General features: G+C 32.9%; 3 protein-coding genes and 1 pseudogene across 3 annotated transcripts; 3 read left to right on the plus strand and 1 right to left on the minus strand.

Annotated features, from left to right (window-relative positions):
- Positions 1-24: 24 nt before the first annotated feature.
- On the plus strand, positions 25-1,741 carry LOC123923079 (annotated as a pseudogene).
- Positions 1,742-6,156: 4,415 nt separating this feature from the next.
- On the plus strand, positions 6,157-6,516 carry LOC123923080 (sulfated surface glycoprotein 185-like). The gene has a single exon (XM_045975718.1). The coding sequence runs from the start codon at positions 6,157-6,159 to the stop codon at positions 6,514-6,516; it is 360 nt and encodes a 119-aa protein (XP_045831674.1).
- Positions 6,517-10,057: 3,541 nt separating this feature from the next.
- On the plus strand, positions 10,058-14,424 carry LOC123882503 (protein HEADING DATE REPRESSOR 1). The gene is made up of 4 exons (XM_045931371.1): positions 10,058-10,338; positions 12,029-12,354; positions 12,592-12,842; positions 14,366-14,424. The coding sequence occupies exons 1-3, from the start codon at positions 10,257-10,259 to the stop codon at positions 12,814-12,816; spliced, it is 633 nt and encodes a 210-aa protein (XP_045787327.1). The 5' UTR covers positions 10,058-10,256; the 3' UTR covers positions 12,817-12,842; positions 14,366-14,424.
- Positions 14,425-14,592: 168 nt separating this feature from the next.
- On the minus strand, positions 14,593-19,332 carry LOC123882502. The gene is made up of 6 exons (XM_045931369.1): positions 18,773-19,332; positions 18,265-18,510; positions 17,983-18,156; positions 17,789-17,895; positions 16,252-16,574; positions 14,593-15,474 (listed from the first exon to the last, which is right to left on the minus strand). The coding sequence occupies exons 1-6, from the start codon at positions 18,890-18,892 to the stop codon at positions 14,864-14,866; spliced, it is 1,581 nt and encodes a 526-aa protein (XP_045787325.1). The 5' UTR covers positions 18,893-19,332; the 3' UTR covers positions 14,593-14,863.
- Positions 19,333-23,511: the final 4,179 nt, after the last annotated feature.

Here is a 23,511-nt window from a genome sequence, read left to right on the forward strand (position 1 = left end):
CCCTGAGACGTTTTAATTCTTCAAATGAATTTCACTATCAAGATCATAAAGATCATAAGAGTATAAGTCTATTTTAAAATTTATTTATAATAATTATTTAATTTATTTATTTTAACACACGGACGCACGCACGCACGTACGCACGCATGCACGCACGCACACGCGAGTGCACGCACGCACATACACGCTAAGTAAAATAAAAATTGATACCTTTTACGGTCGCTCCTCTCAAACACCCTCTGGAACCCTCCTGATAACTTTTTTATGAATTCCTCTGTGAATCCATTTATGAATCATTGAGTTTATCGCTAGAAGAAAGAGTGGAAGATGATGAATTGTCCCAGCAAAGGGAAAAAAAGGAATCTCTTTTCTTTGATGGATAATATACCGAAGATTTTACTAGATTGAAACGTGAAATGGAAGAATCTTATTCCAACAACTTTACTCATACACTTTTTTTAATCAATTTTCACTCATTCACAATCTGGATCCACCTATTTTAAAATTGGAAAATACAGACTTTCTCTAACTTTCCAAGAAATTTTCACTCATTTTCTTTAAAACTAGCCACACCACTATACCTTTCTGAAATTGCTCCACCAAAATGGCGAGGAGCTTTCAACTCAGGCTTCCAATTATTTATTGGAATAGGTGTGGTTGCAGCAGTTTGCATAAAATACATTACTGCTAAGCACACGTGGGGTTGGCGACTCTTTCTTGGACTAGCAATGGTTCCTGCAGCTGTGATGACAATTGGAGCTTTTTTCATAACCGACACACCTAACAGTTTAGTCGAACATGGAAATATACACCAAGCCTGAAAAGCATTGCATAAAATCAGAGGATTCTCCATTGATATTGAACCTGAGTTAGAAGAATTGATTAAGTGGACAGAAATTGCAAAATTAGTGCAACAAGAGCCGTTTATGACCATATTTGAGAGAAAATATCGACCTCATTTGGTCATGGAATTTGCAATCCCGTTCTTCCAACAACTCACAGGAATCAACATCGTCGCTTTCTATTCACCTAACCTCTTTCAATCTGTTGGTTTGGGAAACAGTGGCGCTTTACTTTGTGCCATAATACTTGGACTTGTCAACCTTGCCTCTATCCTGCTCTCTGCTGCTTTTGTTGATCGGTTTGGTCGAAGATTCTTGTTCATTACAGGTGGCATTCTAATGCTTTTTTGTTTGGTAAGCAAATAAACCAATCATAATTTATTAGATTGATGATCAAATTTCAAATATAAGTGATATTGGTATGGTACTAATAATAAAATTGGTGTTTTACTTTGAAAGATTGCAATGTCTGCAGTGCTAGCTTTGGTGACTGGTGTTGATGGTACAAAGAACATATCAAAGGCCAATGCAATATTAGTATTGGTGTTTCTGTGTTTCTATGCTGCAGGTTTTGGTATGTCCTGGGGCCCACTCACATGGCTATTTCCAAGTGAATTTTTTCCCTTAAAAATTAGAACAACTGGACAGAGCATAGCTGTTGGTGTGCAATTCATAACCTTATTTGTGTTATCACCATTCTTGACAATGTTTTGCCACTTTAAGTTTGGTGCTTTCTTATTCTATGCATTTTGGGTTAAATTGATGACTCTATTTATTATTTTCTTCTTGCCTGAGCCAAAAGGAATTGCTTTGGAGTCAATGCACATCATATGGGGCAAACATTGGTTTTGGAAGCGCTTCGTCAAAGAAGAAGTTCATAACAACAATCTTCCATGAAGTAATGATAATTGAGAGTGTTATCTTTCCATCAAAGCCATTGGAAGGTGCATCAATGGCAAATCCTCCACCGGCCATTTTGAACTTTGTCTTGTTTGTGGATATGCTTACTACTTGTATGTATATAGCTTAAGGATTAAGAGTTATTTAAAAAACTAAAAAAAAAAGTTAAAAACTAAAGTAATGGAAGGAAGCCTTACTTTTAATTGCTATATTTTTATTTGGTATAGTCGAATTAGGTGATTATTTGTAGTTGTGAGCTAACACCATTAACTTCTTACCTAACATTTTCTTCAAAACAATAAGACTTCTCTTATAGTATATGTGAAGAGCTAGCCCGGCATTACAATTTTTTTTCATCCCAATAATAATTCAGTTAAACAATAAATAATATGTGAAATTACTACTAATACAACATGTATATCCAAAAAAAAAAACAACAAACCGCAAAATATTTATTCAAAAAAATAAACCAACAAACTATATCTAAAAAGCCACAAAATTTCTATTCGAAAAAAAAAAAGAACTACTAATTTATTGAATATATGTTAAATGCATATTATTTGTTTAATTCAATCAGCTTATATCTTATTAATTTTTATTCCAATTTTACCCGTATTTAATTTTTATTCCAATTTTATTGTGTTATATTACTTGAAAAAATTAAATATTAATTAAACTTTTTTTTATGTCATGTCATATTTATATGCTAGTTTAATTGCTAATTTTACCCAATTCTATAAATTCAATTAGTGGTCCACTATATTTTGACAAAAAAGTCAAAGTTGATGATTATAAAATTAAACTATATAACTTAAAATAATAATTCATGTATAACCATAAATTTGAAATCATCAATAATAGACTATCAACTAATATTTGCACTAATACTTAAACTAATATATATACGAGAGACTTACAGTTATCAATAATAAACTCTAAACTAATATTTACATTAATATTTGTACGAATATATATAAAAAAAGACTTAAATTATTTATAAAATTTTTATTTTTTATTTTTAAAAAAATTTGGATCGGGCCGGTGTGGCTATAGCCACACTTAACCTTGAGCAGGTTCGTCCCTGGGCGGACCTATGTTGTGTGGCCTAGTGTTGCTATTGCCACACCAATATTTGTAATTTTTTTTTATATAAGAAATCTAGGTAAAGTTTACCTATATAGTTAATGTATACAGTTGATAATATAAAAGAAATTGATAATATAAAGTTTACCTAAAAAATTAATAATTATAGACAAAAAAAAAAGATTTCATTTTCTTTCTCCATTCATTTTCTTTCTCCCTCTCATTCTCAATCACGTTTCTTTTTCTCCATCCCCATAGCCATCAAATATCAATTTTGTTTTCTTCGAATTCTTCCCAAAATCTTTCAAATATCAATTTTGAGTCCGTACGATTTGATCACTGAAGTCAAAAGCGCGTGAGTCAAATTTGGCCACGTCAGAGTTGAAAGGAAGAATGTGCAGCTGAGTGAAGGAAAGATAGTCTGGCTATTTCCTAGTGTAGTACGGTACTATGATTGTATTGACTACTTGGGTAATTGGGTTGTACTTTCTCCACTAATTGACAAGGCCCAAATCCCAATGTTGATACTTTTATAAAAGGGGCCTCTTGACCTAATCATTTGTACGGTTGAGAGTCGACGTCGTTCCATTTGAAGAGAAGACGCAACTCTGAGATCTGATAACCGGTGTCTCGCTGTCGTTGTCCAGAGGTTTATATTTCACTATGTTGGATGAATCTTCTTCTATGGTTGTATCGGTTACTCAGCTCAACATGAGCTAACTCTCTAATTGTTGGAGTTATGTGAAGTTTAATTGATATTGATGTTAATCTTGTGATGTGATGTGTGTTTGCTTATAAGTTATTCGTTGTAAGTTCAACCGGTATAAACTAATTTATTAGCTCTTTCTTTTTTACCAAACATATATATTTTTGATATATTTGATGACAAAATTTAATTACTTGGCTAGACTAGTATCATAAAATTATTTAAGTGTTATTGTGGTAAACTTTATACAACATCTAGCTAAATAAACACTCAGTGTTGATTTTGAAGAACTTCTCTTTTAGCATAGTAACACCAATACCAGTGTTTACACCATATGTCATAGATTGAATCCAAATGAAGTCCTTTGGTTTCAGGCAAGAAGAGCATAATAAAGAGGGTCATGACTACTATCCAAGTACCATGGAACAAGAAAGCACCAAACTTCAAGTGACATAACATTGTCAAGAATGTTTGAGATAACACAAATATTGTTCCGTGAACACCAGTCGCCTTTGCCATCACAAAAGCCACCGCAATCTACACAGTCATAGATAAAACATATTAGTATCATAATAAAATTGATGCGTAGTGTATGTATGAATATGATAATACTATCATGTCATTAGAAATAACAGAATTAGCGATATAAATTACAGAAAGAATCTCTCTTTTCTTAATTTGAGTGACGAGAGAATTAAAGATAGAATGAGGAGTTAAAGTTAAGCTTACTTGACTGACAAGCATCTAAATGCCACCCGCTATAAACAAAACTCTTCGACCAACCCGATCAACAATGCTAGAGAAGACGATGATTGCAAAAATGTTAACAAATCCAAGTATAATGTTAGCAAACAAAGCTGCTTTGTGGCCAAAACCCAGGTCTAAATAGAAGCAACTAATTAAACATGATAATGATGATACTTAACTAGTTGAAGTGAAACAAGTGATTAAAGCCAAAAGCTCAAACATAAAATCAACGTTGAAACACAAAAATGAGGCCATGCAGATAATGTTCTTGCAGAATTATGAGAGTGATGATTGTGCCCGCCGCCATTGGCGAATGTGCCGCTGATAATTCTAGCTGTAGCTCCATCTAACATTCCTCCAGCTCCTCCTCCCTTTCGACCTCCTCCTCCTCCCTTTCCACCTCCACCACCTCCTCCTCCAAATCCACCTCCTCCTTTTCCTCCTCCTCCTCCCTTTCCACCTCCCGATGAAGCTCTTATAGTAACAAACATTTCATGTTTATGCTCATTTTTACTTGTTACATTCACATTTTTGTTGTTCAAACTTGTTGAGACTTCTATATTACCATTTCCATATAAATTTCCTATCATCATTGAATAACACAATTATAAATAAAACCAAAATTGAATACAATTAAAAAAAAGTATGCATACAAATGTGTGAAACGTTAATTAAGTTCGTGCTTATTTGAAAAGGTACCATTAAGCTCATTTGCCTGTTCATTGCTGTGGATTAGGCTTTTGCCTTCATCTTCATTTGATATGGCTTGAGCACTTGAAATTTTCAATAGGAACAATAAAAAAAATGTTACCTTCATGTTAGGCCTAATGTATTCTTTGCAAAGAATTTGAATCTCTTGTTTGCTTTGAACTATATGTCCATACACCCGAGGCTGCAAAACAGATTTTGAATTGATACTTCTGATTAAATATGTGTTCAGTGTTTGACACTGTCAATAACGACCTCATAATATATCATTTTCTTGAATTATTACCGTAGGCGGTCACAGTGCTTCATATAGGATACTTGTTTAACTCTTTGAAATGAATTGGCGAGTTTACAAAAGTAAAATCCTATAATAATCAGCTAATAACATTCCAATTTGATTCGACTCTTACGAAGAAAGAGGATAAATTGCAAAATAAACTATTAAGATTGTGCAAAAATATAAATTCATGCATAGCAAATAAGCATGGGATACTTATATTTTTGCCATAAGAAGGAGATGGAAATATATAAGACTAGCCACATGATGCATGATCATGTGAGGTCATGTGAACAAACCATAAATTTTACAGCGATAAGATTGATTAGGATCTATCATAAGGTAACATTAATTAATATTATAAGAATTCAATGTGTGTGTATGTATGTATGTATTACCTTGAAAGTGAAAGAGAAATCTGAATCTGAATAACAAAGCAAAGGGAACTCGTTGATTCTAATTCTAGGGTCCTTTCTTTTCTTTCTCAACTGACCCAAGGAGAAGTATGGGGTGAGGTATGCGATTATATCGGATACTATAACGTCTTTCAATCCATGTCAACTTCCATTAACGATATATTGTTATATGGTGAATGCTAGTATGAGGGAATAGTTAGGTTGCTCAACGGTGACCGCAATAAAAAATGTCATTCGGATTAAATTAATGGTTCAGATCTGTTCAAATTAAAAAAGAGAACGTATACTTAATTTTTCAAGACACAATCACATGTGTCCCCACACTTTAACTTAAAACAAACAAAATCAATGTTGAAGACAATGTAAATATTGATACTATGATACTTAACTAGTTGAAGTGAAACAATGTGATTAAAGCCAAAAGCTCAAACATATATAAAATCAATGTTGAAACACAAAAATGAGGCCATGTAGATAATGTTGTTGCAGAATTATGATTGTCCCCACTCCCCACCATTGGCGACTGCACCACCGATAATTCCACCTGCCACTCCTCCTGCAAATCCTCCGGCCGCTCCTCCTCCCTTTTTGCCTCCTCCCTTTCCCCCTTCTCCAAATCCACCTCCTCGCTTTCCTCATCCTCCTCCTCCAAATCCTCCTCCTCCAAATCCACCTCCTCTTCCTCCCCCCCCTCCAAATCCACCTCCTTTTCTTATAGTAACAGACAGTTCATGCTTATGTTCATTTTTACTTGCTACAATCACATTTTTGTTGTTCAAACTTTTGGAGACTTCAATGTTACCATTTCCATATGAATTTCCTATCATCAACATATGAATAACACAATTATATATAAAACCAAAATTGAACAAAAAAAAGTCTCTGTGAAACATTAATTATTTATGATTGTGCTTGTTTGAAAAGGTAAAGAAATATTACCATTAGGCTCATTTACTAGTTCCTTGCTTTGGATTAGGCTTCTGCCTTCATCTTCATTTGATATAGTTTGAGCACTTGAGATGATCAGCAGGAACAATACAAAAAATAATACCTTCATGTCTTTGCAAAGAATTTCAATATCTTGTTTGCTTGAACTATGTCCAAACACCAGAGAGAGCAGGCTGCAAAATAGATTAATTATGAACTTAATAGCTTGTCTCGTAAAATAATGGGTGAGAAATAAATTCTAACACCGATTGACACTTATGATTAAAGTGTGTCTGGTGTTTGACACGTGTGTCATCACGTACCGATCGATGCTTCTTATATGTGGGAAACTAAGTGTGTGGGGGAGAGGGGAGTAGAAGTCTCAAATATGGAAAAGTGGCATCTAACCTAAAAATTTGTCCATTGACAATGACAACCTAATACAATGCTGGAGCATCTTTCATTAGGGACAAATCGAGAAGACTTAAAAACACAATATCTAAATCAGTTTTTTTTTTTATTAAGGAACAATTTTGTAGGACTTGAGGTTTAGATGGAACACTAGCACGCCAGTTAGGGGGGCTATGTCATGTTCTGTAAGTTTGAAGTTTGAGACTTCTTTATTCAGACCTCAAGTTTTGTGCTACTAATTTTGAGATATATTCTAAACTGACAATATCTCAGAAAGCTAACACAAGACTTCTAAATAATCTCTTGTTGATAAGCAAATAAACTTGATATTACACAAACAGGTTGAAATATCTACGGCCAAAACCACTATGGCCAGGGCTTTAGGCCTCACAAAAAATATTAATTTTTCATATGTAAAAAGGCCTCATGAAAATAAAATTTTATTTTTCTCATGTAATAAAAGCCATACAAAAAAAAAATTAAGTACAACAAGTAAAAGGCCTCACAAGTATAAAAAGATACATCAATTGACATGCTTAATTTAAATATTTTGTATCTCAAAAAATAATAAAGGTAAAATCTAAATAAAATTACATTAATATTAAAAAGGCCTATTTTTTTTTTTATTGCTTTGCTTTCTTTAAAGTTTGCTTTAGGCCTCAATAAGTGTTGGACCGCCTGGAAATATCAATCAATAGGATTACTAGGTCTAGCTAATTCACTCTTTAAAATAATAAACCGGTGAGTTTACAAAACGAAAATTGCATTCCAATTTGATTTGACTTCTACGAAGAAAGTGGATAAATTACAAAATAAATTATTAATAAGATTGTGCATAAATACAATTTCATGCATAAATAGCCTATGGAATTGTTATGAATGAAATTAATAAGACAATTTGGCAAGAAAATAGGTTTCATATATTATATGATTAACAAAAAATTAAAAAAGAATCTCAAATGCAAAGTTCAAGTTATGATCATATTAGGCAACACATAGTGGAAAGTCATAAAGACGTTTTGTCATTATACTTTTGCCATAATAAGGAGATGGAAATAAGGCATTATTTCCATCATGTGAACAGACAAATATGCTGAAATTAATATAAAAAATAAAAATACAATGTATATGTATGTAACGTAAGTATGTATACCTTGTGAAAGTGGAAGAGAATACTTTCTGAATATATAATAAAACAAAGGGAAGGAACTCGAACTCCTTGATTATAATTCCACACTTCTTTCTTTCTTTCTTTCTCAACTGAGTAAATATATATAGGGTTATAGGCAAGTTTGTTAGTATAAATTTCTTGTGACTAAAAGTTTGTTAGTATAATAATTTTGTTTTTGTTGAAGGAAACTGTATAATTTGTCTTTTAGTAAATATGTTTCTTCTTCTACCAAATTCTAGTTGGTTTAGTGGTGATTAATGCTGAACTTGGTAGGGAGGACCGCAGTTCAATCCCCGCAACTGCATTTGGGAGGGGACTATAACCACTTGATGCAAGAACTCGCCCCGAACTCTGGACTACTAGGGCTCCCTTCCCATAGGAACCAGAGGGTGAAAACAAAAAAAAAAAATGTTTCTTAAAAAAAAAAAACTTTATTAAATATGTGTTTGATGTGTTGAGAATAATATGTCTAAATATCTTTTGAAAATCTTAGATTTAAATATCTTAGCTAAAGAGTGTGCTACGTGATTCCCCTCTCTGCTAAACGGTTGATATTAATTACTTTAGAGGAGTCAGATATGTTATTTTAGTGAGGGGTGAGAACACATTTACCATCCAACACCAAAAACATATGTTTGGATAATTCAACTCCTTAAATATAAGTTACATCGAGAAAATTAGTATCTACAGTTATACACTCTTGAAAAAAATATAAATACACAATTTTTTAACATTCAGAATAACATTTTCAAAATTATTGGTGTTTTTCAGAAATGTGAGGTAAATAAAGTTGCTAATTTAAATTACCCCTCATCATATGTTTGGAGTAGCAGTACATTTCCTTCACACAGTGATCGATGGTATTCACTATTCAGGATGGATTGGTGGAGTGAGAAGAGAGAATTTTGGCCAAAATTAATTTATAAAACGAAGGGATGCATGAGTGAAACAAAGGTGTGAAAAGTAATCGGTTTATAAACATGTATTATATATGAACTAGTAACCCAATGAATTGTGGAAGCCCATTGAAATGTGAGAAGACCCAACTTATTTGTTCAATTTTTCTTTATTTTTTTACAAATTTTTCAAAATAATTTGATGATAAAATTTGGGGGGAATTGATAAATATAAGTATTTGTTTCACCTCCTAAAAATGTCCTAATTTTACTGACCTGGATTGAGTGCAATCGAGATACCCATGCAGTCAAGTATTAAAAGTCGTCCGATTAGATTGATCGGTCCTAATTTAAAGATAGTTTTTATTAAATTATTAATAAAAAATAAATTTTCTCTTTATATACCGTCCAATCTTAAACAACTAAAACTATAAGACGGATTATTGACGGCATGTAATTCATTTCCTATTTTTGGATTCAGATTTTATCTCGTCGACTTTTCTATACAGACGCCCTATTTATAACCGTCAAATCAAGATCAAACAGCTACAAACTGACTGTACAGAAAATCGACCACACCTAATCCATTTGCCCCTATTTTTACTTCCTAGTTTTTGTCCACAATCCATATTTTTTTATATTATACCGAATCGAACTCATGACCTATAGCATACTACCTTACGTATTACTTGGCATCTTTCAAAAGCATATGCTTCCCAACACGTGCTCATAAAATATTTCATTTTCTCAATTATATAAAATATAATTTCTCCATAGTTTATTTCTAAGCATAGAAATAATTTTTTTATTACTAAAAAACATAAACCAGGAAAGAGCTAAATGGGGTCCACATAAAGATTAGAACATAAAAAAGAGACAAAAACCAGTCTCTGACATAAAAATTTCCACCAAAGTAAAAAAAAATCTCAACCGTTGAAAATCCTTAAATATCATCCTAACTGTCCCATATATGACAATAACAATTATCAGCATCTTATTTGTAAGGTAGTTGAAACTCTTTGGATGTTGTAAAGAACAAGAAAAAATTAAAAACACTTACAAAGAAAAATTCTCTTTTTCTTTCCTTTATTTATTCTCTTCATTTTTTTGAGCTGAAATATTTGTTACATGTGTTATAAATTGGATTGTTTCTGAACTTTTTTGAAACAATTATGGTGATGGATGATGATGCTTTGAATGGATTCTCTCCTGTTTCAACTCCTAAGCTTTCATGGAAATCTAGAAGAAGATCAGGTACTTTAGCTTAATTTGTGAAAATTAGCTTAATTTGTTAATCATATTTTGCTATTTATATATAAAAATGTTGTAGTGTTAATTATTGTGAATAAGATTTTTAATTTGTCTTTTGTGGTGTTTATAAATCTCCTCTTTACAAACACACCATATAATTGAATATTATTTTTAGTATTTTGGTGTTTAATTAATTGAACTTTTTTTTTATGATTTTTGTAAAATTTAATATGCCTAGTGAAATTGACCAATTTGAAATTGAAGGTTTTTCATTTTTTTGTGAATTTGTCCAATTTGAAATTGAAGGTTTTTCATTTTTATTTAATTATTTTTTTGTTTGTTGGAATTGATTTATGTAATTTCTGCAAAAATTATTCAGAGAGAGAAGCGTAGAACAGTAGTTAACAGTTGGTATGACTTTTATGTTAAGCTGCTTTATTTGTTGTGATTGGCTTACCAAACAATATATTATACTCCAAGTTTTTATAATAATTGAGATCCAAATTTTTATAATAAAAAATGGGATGAAAATTATGAAATTTTATAGCTACTTATTTTGAGACGGAGAGAGTAATCTAAAAGCTCGTTATTAACTTATTAGGTTATGTCAGACCCCTCAGTGTCTAATGAGGCGACATTAACTTGTGTAATTACATTCAATTACCTTTCATTTTTAAAATTACTACTGATGTCTTTGTGTCAGCCTTGTGGCCGGTGTCTATTTCAGTGCTTTATAGTTTACGAATTAGCTCAAAGTGGTGCTAGCAATATATTTTGTTTGAAACAACAAAAATATTAGTATTATTAGTTTTTATGGAGATTGAATCATCGACCTCCCCCGAACCATCAAGTCATCCTTGTATAAACGACACTTGGTATCTTATTAAAATGCATGTGGCTGTTGGGATTGGGTTGATATTGTGAATCATTGGGACAATTAAGCCTGGCCTCCACCTCCAACTAACCCTCTTAAGTATAGCCTCCATTTTTGGTTTTCTTTGCATATGTGAATTTTTCATTTTGATATCACTCTTCCTTTATTGTTCATCTAACCATATATAATGATAGATTTGATCTCTCAAGCTCTGTTTAACTTCGATTTATATGCAGTTATGTCAAATTTATGCTCTTAGAGAATATATCTGTTGGAGTCTACGACCTTGTACCTTGAAATCTTGAATGCTTTTGCACTCTGGCAATGTTAGATAGTGAGCCATACTAATACTAATCATTGAATCAATTTAGTTGAGTGCAATAGATATACTGTACCTATTAATATTATTTCGATGAACAGATCGAGATTTCCATTTTATTTTCCTTCTTACTTTCTATGTGTGACAAGTGCTTTCTCAGTTATGTTAATTTACAATCTCTAAATAAGAAAAATAATAAAAATACAACCTGGTACTATCAAGCTCTATGTAGCACCGACACTTTAGACTTAAGGTTTTTTTAGTGTCTGATGCAGACATGACACCGATACATGGTTACACTAAATTACTTCCATTTTCTCAAACATGTCAGTGTTTGTGTCTGTGGCTCTGTGCTGATGTTTTATAGTAGGGTGCAGAGAAGAATCAAATACATTGTAGCTATATTGTATTTGTAAGTAGTATAGTATCTTGCAATTGCATTACAATAATTTATTATCGCTATATGAGTTGCAAAAAGAATGGTAACTTGTTCACCACAGCTAGCGGGAGGAATTTAGAGGTATCACCAGAAGATGCACCTAAAACACCACCCGGCAAGCCGGAAGATATTCCTCCTAATGTGGAGATGCAGGACTCAACTGAAGTTTCTGAGCTTTCCGAACGTCGAAAGGCCTTGTTTGAACCATTAGAACCTATAAAGAACATCAACGGCCGACGACCCTCGGCCGAGTCTTTGCTTCCTCCCCCTGATTTTGAGTCTGCAAATTATCCAAAGGGATGGCTGATCGGAAAGAAACGAAAGCTCGTCAATGTGGATGTTGTTGAAAGCATGCGAAGGATTGCAGTCCAAGAAATGAATAGAAAGGTTACATTCCAAGTTTTCTCTCTGACACACACCACTAGTCTCTTTTCAACACATTTATCTGGTAGTTAAAATTTAATTGAATTCCACCAAATTATGTAGTCTTGACTTGAACTTGGTAAAACTTGCATAAATTTCAGCCGGTATAAGCGAAAATGTGTTGAAAAGAGTGTAAAAATTGTGTTACAAACATTTTTTGCATGAAATTGAGGCTAATGCATTGGATGACTTTTGTAACAGGACAGGGAAATAGATGGACTAAACGAACAACTGGAGGAGGATTCGCGGTGTCTTGAGCACTTGCAAGTGCAGCTTGTGGACGAACGAAGCAAACGCGCTCGGCTAGAAAGAGAGAACAATATGCTTCAAGAACAAGTGAACATGCTTATGAACATGATACAAGAAACTGAACAGATGGAAGATGAAGGTCAAGAAGTGGGAGACCAAGGCCAAGAGGAACCTTAAAAGATGTATAATATTGTACTACTAATGTGTGCATGTTTGTGTGTTTTAAATTCTTTTATAGATTTTGTTCATCATATGTTGTCATCATTAGAGTGCAAATAGTAGTAATATCAATATGCAGGTAATCAAACAGTAGTGAACATACTTGCTTATCTCAAAAACAGAAGGAAAATGTTATTTTATTTATTTTTTGACAGAAACCAAATTACTTTATTTTATAATATTGAAATGATGAATATTATTTTGGTCATTTTTTAAAAAATGTCTTGTAGACTTGTACCACTAGAGATAATCATATTCGGGATGCTGTCAAAATTCCAAATATGCACGTCGAGAGAATTTAATCCTTTTGTTAACACAACCTCCATTGGTAAGATTTGTTTGGCACATGCAAATCTTTCATATGAAAATGACATGGCTATTTATTTGGTGGAGTTTTGGTCTAATTGGATTAGGAGGAAGTAATCTTCCATTGATATCTCAAACCATTACTAAATTTGGAAGAGTCTTCCATTGATATCTCAAACCATTACTAAATTCTGAAATATAAATTTTTATTCATATTTAAGTTTATTATTCCGTATTATACCAACGTAGAAATTATTGTTAAAATAACTGAAACTATTGTGTTATTTCTTGTAAAATTCATTAAATCAATAAATTTATTTTATTATTGTGTTCTCTCGCTTATCAATTTGGTGGAGCTCATCTATTTCGTAAAGATATTAGGATGTGTATTGAAGCAATTTGGTCAGCTACGGTCCTCGCCTATATGGAAAGAAAGAAATAAGAGAGTGTTTGATCACAAGGATTCTTCTCGTGAAAAGCTAATCTACAATATCAAAGTTCAGGTCTAGTGGTGGCTGAAGGCAAGAAAAAAGAACTTTTTCTATGATTTACGATCTTGGATGAGAAATCCGGTTGCTTGTTTAGGTTTATCATCATTTTGATTTTGCTTTAAATATCGGAGCTAAAATCATTTTGAGTAAAATTGGAAGTCAAAACGAGATTAGACGATTTAATTCCTTATTAAAAAAACTTAATTTATGTAGTCAATTTAAAAGTTCAATTGAATAATCTCGTTCTGACTTCCAATTTTACTCAAAATGATTTTAGCTACGATATTTAACGCGAAATCAAAAAAAAATTATTATTTTTCATTTCATATTAAATAATTACTATTTTAAGATACTATTTTTTTAATTTTTAATAAATAATTAGGATGAGCGAAAATGTGTTGACAAGTGTCAGAAATTGTCTTATGAACATTTTACTCATGAAACCGAGGCTAATGCATTGGATGACTTTGGTAACAGGGTACGGAAATAGATGGACTAAACGAACAACTGTAGGAAGATTCGAGCACTTGCAAAGTTGCAAGTGCAGCTTGTGGACGAACAAAGCAAACACGCTCGGCTAGAAAGAGAGAACAATATGCTTCAAGAACAAGTGAACATGCTTATAAACATGATACAAGAAACTGAGCAGATGGAAGATCAAGGTCAAGAGGTGGGAGACCAAGGCCAAGAGGAACTATTGTAATACTAATGTGTGCATGTTTGTGTGTATTAAATTCTTTTATAGATATTGTTCATCATATGTTGTTATTAGAGTGCAAATAGTAGTAATATCAACATGCAGGTAATCAAACAGTAGTGAACATACTTGCTTATCTGAAAAACAAAAGAAAAATGTTATTTTATTTATTTAAAAAAATGTAAAATTATGGTAAGAAAAAAAATGTAAAATGCAATCTAATATGTTTATCATCTGAAATGAAAATAAAAACAATGATCAATAGAACTAAACGGGTCCTTAGAGATGGCAACAAAGTGTTGACTCTCTCAAACACACTATCAACATATTTTTGCTGTCTTATTTTTGTTCAACTGAAAAGATGTCTGTTGGGATTCTTCATCAATCACAATCTCTGAATCCCATTGAGTTCAAATAACCAAATGCACATAAAATAAAAAATATTCACACTGTTGAAAACTACATAAAAGGTTTGGTTTTTTTATCCTTGCGCTGCTATATCAGAAAATCACTATCTAACATGACTACCAGAATCCTCAGTCATAGGAAATAGAAAATGTGGCATAGAAGCAACCCTTGGAAGATTAAGCAGTAAATCTCCAGCTGATTCTTGCCTAGACAAACCATTTTCCTGCTGGCTACCAGAATCATCATCATCATCTTGTTGAATTTCAAAAGCAACCATTTTACTTTTGCATTCAGCAGAATTACTCTCACCAATTTTTCTATCCTCCATTGCATGGAAAACATTATTACCGAGGTTTTGAACCGGTTGTTCTTTGGCTGCAGGAGGGTCTTTCTGAAGAAGACAGTATAAGGAGTTCACTCTTGACATGACATACTGTTCATCAGAGGCTGGCTGTTGTTCATCAGAGGTTGGTGGAAATTGAGTGTCATTGAACAAGTATTGTGTGAATTCCTCCAACATAGATCTGTCACTAGCAAAGTTGGAGCTTTCAGGTCCCATCTGCTCAGTAATGCAGTGTCCGATGTGGTCGACCAAATCATCCATCGACATGGAAGGATGAAGACCAGGCAATTTTATCTGATTCAAATTGCTGAGAAACTTCAAAGATTCAGGTCCTCTACTCTTGAAACCTTTGATTGCATGAGGGTTCATCACTGCGCATGATAATAAAATATGGAATTATATCATTTTTGAATCATGTGATGATAAAAGCATAAGGCATATAGAAATATAGAATGATTGTAATTAAAAAATTGTCCTTATTTTAGACACATGTTACATGTTAGCTATTTTTAATATTTTTTCATTATATCATGATAAAAGACGGCCACGGGTCAAAATCAAAAAACCTTAGAATAGAAGCATAATAAAAAATGGAAACATGTCACATTAAAATATGCTACAACATAATTTCCAAGCCTGAGGGACGACAGTTGAGGAGGAATAATATTTCCCTTCTTCATCCGGATTTGAAGATCAGTCAGGATCCTCTACAACCATTGAACCTGTGCATGCAAATCTCGACCATTGGATGCGAATTGTACCTTTGATAGAAAAAAAGGGTTGAGATTTGACTACACGGCTATATGCTGCAGAGGATCCGGCATTGTGTGTTGACTTAAATGTTTATATACATACGTTTTATTCACCGCAAAAAACACATCAAGTTTGTAGATACTTTGTATCGAACAACAAAATATACTCTCAATTTCATCACACTAGATGCTTTGAATCATATGCAATCTCACCAACCATTCAACAAATTTTAAAAGATTTGTGAATTGATTCCAAATTAAATTCGAAGTAAAAAATATTTGTGATCTTTACTTTGACATGCCACAATCTCAAGAAATACAAAATGCTATAAATGTGTGCATTTACCATGATACGGAAATTCAAATGATATAAAAAGAGTAATCCGAAGCAATTACCTGAGCTAGGGGAGGTAATTTCTTGGAAATTGTTTTCAACAGCTTTACCCATGAGATTATGTTCACTTCTGGAGGAAGAGGATTGAACAGCAGATCCTGATTCCATATCATTCAATCCAAAAATCCCAGCTTGCCCTTCACTTTTTCTATCATAACCATCGCTAGTTTCAATATGGTCATGAAGTGCAGTTCCAGGCTCAAAATATGGAGAATCCAACACGAAATCCTGTTGTTGGCTCAGAAAGTTGAGACGGGGATCGCACTGTATGAGCTTCTCAAAATGCCTCCCTAACAAACCTTGAGGACATTGAATAAAATGTCTCCTATAACAACATAGAGAATCACATCGTTAAGAAGTCAGAACAAACCCACCTTATCACCAAAAGAAAACCGTTAAAATACAAAAACTTAAGATGACAAATATGCACCATCAAGGTAAACTAGTTTTACTTTGACATTCACCGCAAATCTTTTACTTTCCTGGATCCGGATCCTCGGCAGTTAATATCTCTACAGCAGTGCCTGCTGCGAGTATCTCACCCGTGAGATCAATCCAACGGTTGGCATAAAGGATATAAACTGATACAAGAATACGACAAAACTCCCAATCCCAATTTTTGTAGTTATAGATTGACCAACAACCAGCTATTCGGTGGCGGATAAAGCTGGAATCTTTTCTTTTACTTATCAACTACTAAAGCTGCAATCTTTTTGGCGTCTCTATTCAATACATTTTGTAGGTTGTATCTTCTAAACCTCTCAATCTCTCGTATCCTTTATTTAAAAAATAAGCAACTGGTAGTGTGTTTACAACCTTGGTACTGCAATTTAAACACACCAATTGGGATCTGTAGGTTGTATCATCTAAACCTCTCAAACTCTCGTATCCTTTATTTAAAAAATAAGCAACTGAAAGTGTTATTGAGCAATGGTTCTGATAAATTAGACAAACGATAACTTCAAGTTTTTTTGGAACAAAACCCACCCCCACACATTATGCTATTTATTGGACTCTTTTAGTGAAGGATTTGTCTTGCCCTCAAACTGATGAAATGTTGAACCCGTGTTTGGTTATGGACATCGTTTATGGACTTCGGTTTATAGGCACAAGAGTTGCGAATAACCCTATTGGACAGCTACAAAGTGCCAAGGCGTGCTTATATCCCAACGGCAGGATTAATCTAAAGCTTCAAGCTGGCAGCAGACACTGTCGTAGACATATTCGCTGCTGACAATCCGGACCCTATTTTCCCGCATTATTGCACATTTATAACTGCCTTTATAATTAATTAATGGTATGACATGGAAAGATCAAAGCCTCATAAATGAACGATGGCTTAAAACTATTGTCAAATATCGGCCATGACAGCAGTGGCAATTGTTTTTGGCAATTTTTTTTGCATCCTTTGTGGCCAATTCGTGAAGGATGACTGACGGCACACACTATTTTGCGCAAGATATGGTGGGCTTTTGGCTTTCCGCCATCAATAACACAAAAATGATTTACATGTATGCCTAGTAAACTCAATTTTTATACCTATTTTTGCCGGCTTCTCCACCGGTAAAGTCTGATGTTGCTTGCCACAAGGTATGCTTCCTTGGTTGTGGATTGATCTCCCTATAAAACAAGGGTCTTCTTGCAAGCTACAAGATATAGAATCAACAAACTTAGCATGACACATAATTGTGATCCAAAATCTAGTAAGCAATAACACTAAAAAAAATGCTTACCACAACTTCCAGTGTTCCTGGTGCATCATCAGGATAGTTTGCCTTGAGAGCCATGATATCAGACCATGGAATTTCAATCTTATTCTTAAGACAGCCATCAAGAACTTCCCAAACTAGCTTATGCTTTGCAAAGTAACATTTTGCAACCAAATCTCCTTCATATCTAGACTTATACTGCAAGATCATACATAACAAATAACAATCAACAATCACATCACCATCATGTTTAATAATTTATTTATTTCTATAACTAGAAAGAACAAAACAAAAGTATGATCTTACCTCCCAAGTTCCAATCTTCAAAACAGTAGCAGGAAAATTGGAAGCTTTAAGCTTAGAATCAGCAGCAGAAGCAGCAGAACCCTTGTGATCTTTCTTCTTAGAATCATGTTGTTGAGAAAGCCTCATCTGAATCAAATCCAAAAGTGAAGGACTCTTCTTTAGACGCAAACCAAGAGGACTTGGTTCATCCAAAGGGTTATATAAAGATTGTGAATTTGGAACCAAATCATCACCACTTGAATCACACTGTTCCAAACCAAAACCAAAAAAACACAAACTTGAAATCAGTAGCAGGAATCATAACAAACTAAATACAAAACTACCCAAAAAAGAAATTAATAATGGGTTTTACAAAAAGATTTAAGATTTATCAGAAAAACTAGACCTTGATTGGAGAATTAAAATTAAACATAACAAACTAAACTAAACTAATCTAAAATAAACGACCCAATATGAAATTAATGATGGGTTTTGCATAAAGATTAAAGATTTGGAATAAAAAATAGACCTTGGTAGAAGAATCAAATTTGGGACGTTTGTTAGGAACATCATCTTGTTGTTGAGACTCTAATTTAACTTTTTTGTAGAAGTGATTATTATCAGAATCGGATCTCATGAGTTGAACCATTGATGATGGTGATGTGGAAGTTACTGAGAAGAAGTGATTATTTTCAGAGAGAGAGAGAGAGAGAGAGATTTTGATGGATAGATGAATGAATGAATGAGAGAATTGCGGCAAAGAAGAAGAAACAGAAACAAAGAAACAAAGTTGTTTTTCTCCTTCTTTTCTACGATGGCCAGCTGTCACGTGCTTCTTCTAATCATACGGCGCCGTATTTAAATGGATAAGAGGCTGGAAATTACTCATATGACCTTTGCTTGGAACTGAAAAACAGAAGAATACGGGAAACTTAACTTGGGTTGGGTCGTTGAACTTGAAGTTTGTTTTCAACAGAGTGTAGTGAAAATATATGCACAATTTTCGCTGGAAAATTTTTTTGACGCACAATTTTCGCAGGAAACAAAAATTACGTGACTAGTTAATTACCAAAAAATCTAGTTCAAGTCTTCAAGTGATGAAATATTCTTTATTTTTATTTTTCAAGTGATGGAATATTCTTTATTTTTATTTTGTTTTTTTAGGCATTATTTTTATTTTGTTTGTTAGCATTATATTGGTATGAAGTTTTCATTAGAGCTGTCAAAATGGGTCGGGCTATTGGGCCGGCCTATTAGGCCTATCGGGCCAGACCTTATCGGGCCAGACTTTAGCGGGCCGGGCCTTATCGGGCCAGACCTTATCGGGCCAGGCTTTTTCATGGGCCGTCATGGGCCGGCCCACGGGCTTCTGGGCCGGCCCCTTAAAAAATTTAAAAAATATTTTAAAAAATTATATAATTTTTTTATTGTTATATTTTGATCCTATTTTTACGCATAAATTATATATAATCTTTTTTATTAGTTTTGTCGTTTTATTATTTTTTTTAAAACAAATTATCGTTTTATTGTTATTATTTGTGTTTTGTTCCTATCTATAATCTGTTTTATTCATATTTCTAAGCATATCATGTTTTTATTGTATTTATCTTATATTCTTTCTATATTTTTTTGTTGTGAAATTACAATGAAGGATATAAAACTTGGAATATAGTTAAAACTACTAAGGATAAATTAGTAACTTTGGTAGTAATTAATTTGATTATATTAGAAGTAGATATAAAATACTGAGATACGAGGTGGAAATCTATACCTATGTATAAAGAGGATACAAAAAAATTTGGTGTGAACTTTTCATAATAACAACAATACCCTTAATTTTTTTTTTGGCCAGCAAAAAACTTTTATTAACAAACTCACCATAACATAAGACGCGTCTTTTTTTTTAGTTGTAAAAATCTTTTATTAACAAACTCACCAAAACATAAGGCAAAATAGAAAATGTGGATCACACAAACTGACACTGGCCGCTAATAATAATAATAATAATAATAATAATATGACAAAAAACTTTTTGGATTATGATGAGATTATTTGTTAGAGATTTGTTTGTTTGTTTGATGAGGATAAAGAGGATGATATTATTGTTTGGGAGATTATGTGAGAAAATATAGGGATATTTAGATATAAAATAAATTTAGTACTAGAATCTGTTTTTTTTTTCAAAAAAAAAAACTGAAAATTAGTGGGCCGGTCCATCGGGCCATATAGGCTTTTACTTATTGGGCCGGGCTAGGCGGGCTGGGCCACGAAGTTAACGGGCCAGGCCGGGCCAGGCCGGGCCAGCCCCTTTATATGAACGGGCCCCCTCGGGCCGGGTCGGGCTGGACCGGGCCGACCCCTTTGACAGCTCTAGTTTTCATCACTGTTAACGATGATTAATTTCTGTCGGAGAATGTGTGGGGCACATAAACCTCTCAACCGAATTTTCTCCATAAACATGAATCTTGAATCGAACTCCTGATCATGTGCTTAAGGGGACTAAGACTCTTACCACTTGTATCAATTCATTGTTGATATATTCGTTTATCTCACTTTATAATCATGCACCACAATATAAAATATTTTTACATTGTCATCTATTACCAATTATATATTCCACCAAATTATTCCATTGTATCTCACTTTTATGGTATGATGTGGAGGAATAGTTTTTTTTTTGACTAAATAAAAGATATTCATTCATTCAAATTGATAAGAGTACATCAATGCAATACAAATCAAAATCGCTAAAAACAAAAAGGATGAATCTGCGAACAAACTCACAGCATCCGTGTTAATAGCATCAAACGGCATATTGCAAAAGCCTACATATTTGACTATATTGAAGTTTCCGGAACATTCATGTCGCCGGATCTGTAGCGTTGATGGTACAAAAGTCATTGATTGGATCTGCACTGGATCAACCTTAATCTTCAAACCTGAAACAAATGAACACCGCACAAAGACGGGACAACAATACTCCGCACTAAGACGGGACAACAATACTCCGCACTAAGACGGGACAACAATACTGAAAATCAAAACAAAGGATAAAATCGCAAAGATGAAAACAAAACTATAAGACTTAAACTATGTGAAAATCACTTATTTGTATTAAAAAGCAAGAAGAAAAAAATGTAAAGGGGTGATTTTAGGCCAAAAATTGACCTAAAACCACCCCTCTATGGGTGAGAGAAGAAGAAGAAAATCAAAAAGAGTTTTAGGGCCGGCGGTGGTTCTTAAGTGGAGGAATAGTTAATTCCTATATAACATGTGTAATAATATTTTAAACTCTAAATTAAAATAAAAGTCATTCAACTCTACAACTATTTTTAACAATAAAAATACTAAAATGACACAAAATGCAACATAGATGGAGCATTTTGTGGGAATCCTGAAAATGCTTCATGTGGTGGAGTTTTTAGAAATAATAATGTTGATTTTGTGTATGCTTTGCGGATCCTTTAGGAGTAGCATCTGCTTACTTTGCAGAGCTTTGTGGAGCAATGTCGCCAATTGAGATAGCTTTTGAAAACAATTGGCTCAATCTTTGGTTGGAGAGAGAGTCTTTTTTGGTAGTTGCAGCCTTCAAAAATCCAATCAAACTAATTACTTGGCCTATAAGAAACATATGGGTGAATGTTTTGTTTATGCTTAATCAAATGAATTATATGATATTCTCATATTTATAGAGAGGGAAACAAAGTAACTTATCTCATTGTTAATCATGGTCTGAGTTTATCAACTTTCATTACTTAATCTGCTTCTCCTTTGTTTATTGATGCTTGTTTGAACTCCAACAAACTAAAAATGCCTAATTTTAGATTGTGTTCCTTTTAATGGAGTTTTGGCTTGATCCCTCCCTTTGTACCTTTTTTTTTTTCTCTTATGTATATATTTTGTGATGGTTAGCACTTAGCTACCATCTTTTGATAATATGTAAAATTTAGTTGAAAAATATGTAAAATTTAACTGAGTTTAAACAAGTGGACATTACATATATTAATCTAATACTCCTTATAAATATTTGATCTCAAATATCTACTAAACAATTTGTCATGAACTAGTAAACTTTTGATTGAATATTTGATCTTAATTTCTTTTTGTTTAATATAAAATAATGATACTAAAACATCAAGTTGACTTACCTACCACTTTACCAAGCCACTTGGAGTAAGTATCCCTGCATTGTACACTTTTGTCGTCTAGTGTTTGTGGGTATGATTGAGATTTCAGTCTAATAGAGTGTGAAACGGCGTTGTCGAATGATGTGTCGGATAGATGACACGTGGCATCATGGGCTATATTATATAGATACAGAATGTGGGCCCCAGTTCATGAACCTTCTACCTATAAGTTGCGTGATAGGTTAGGAAGGACAGATGTAACAATCCTGTGGAACGATTTAACACGTAAGCTAATAATAGGGTCCTACCATATATGCGTTTCTGGATAATATACTATTACTACTAACTTCTTTCTATTTTTAAAATATTTAGTTCTCAAATAAGGTGCTGTAATTTCGAATTCTGATAAAGATAAATAAAATTTGATTAAAAGTTACTACTCTTTCTTTTTCTTTTTCTTTTTTACACAAAAAGTTACTATTTCTAACAAGATCAATAGAATATAATATCTTTCATCAATAGGAATAATAAATTATTTAAAGTGATAAAAGTTTTAGTCTTGTGTCCAAGAATTGTAACTGAAATGATAGAAATGTTAAAATTGTTCGTGTTGGACATCATGATTAGAATTCGATCTCCGGTCGTGTGAATTTTAAATGGCTTTGTCATTAAGTCTATTAATCAAAAAAAATAAATAATTTAGTTTGTTAAACATGTGGTCAGAAGTTCGATTTATGAGAGAAGAACCTATCTTATTTGTCTTACAAGTTCTTCACAGAAATTAATCATCGTTAATAACAGTGAAAACTTCGTATCAATATGATATGATAGTAAAAAAAAAACAATATCTTCACTAAATTTATAGATAATTTGTAGATAATATATATAATTTGTTAATTTTTTATTATAATTATAATAAATAAGTAATAAATTGGTTGTTCCCTTTATTATCCTAATGGATAAACTTGAGCCGCCACCATGAAGTGTAATCTAGTTGTTTTTCACTTTTTCTTGCTTTTGGAAAAACGTTGTAATTTGATTAAAATTTACATAAAGTTGGTCGTCCATGTGGGAAAAGTTTTGAAATGAAAGTATCTCTTGAACTCTTGAAAGAGAATCCTTTGATACCACTTATTTTTCA

Source organism: Trifolium pratense, linkage group LG4 (assembly GCF_020283565.1).
Source record: "Trifolium pratense cultivar HEN17-A07 linkage group LG4, ARS_RC_1.1, whole genome shotgun sequence".
Taxonomy (NCBI): domain Eukaryota; kingdom Viridiplantae; phylum Streptophyta; class Magnoliopsida; order Fabales; family Fabaceae; genus Trifolium; species Trifolium pratense.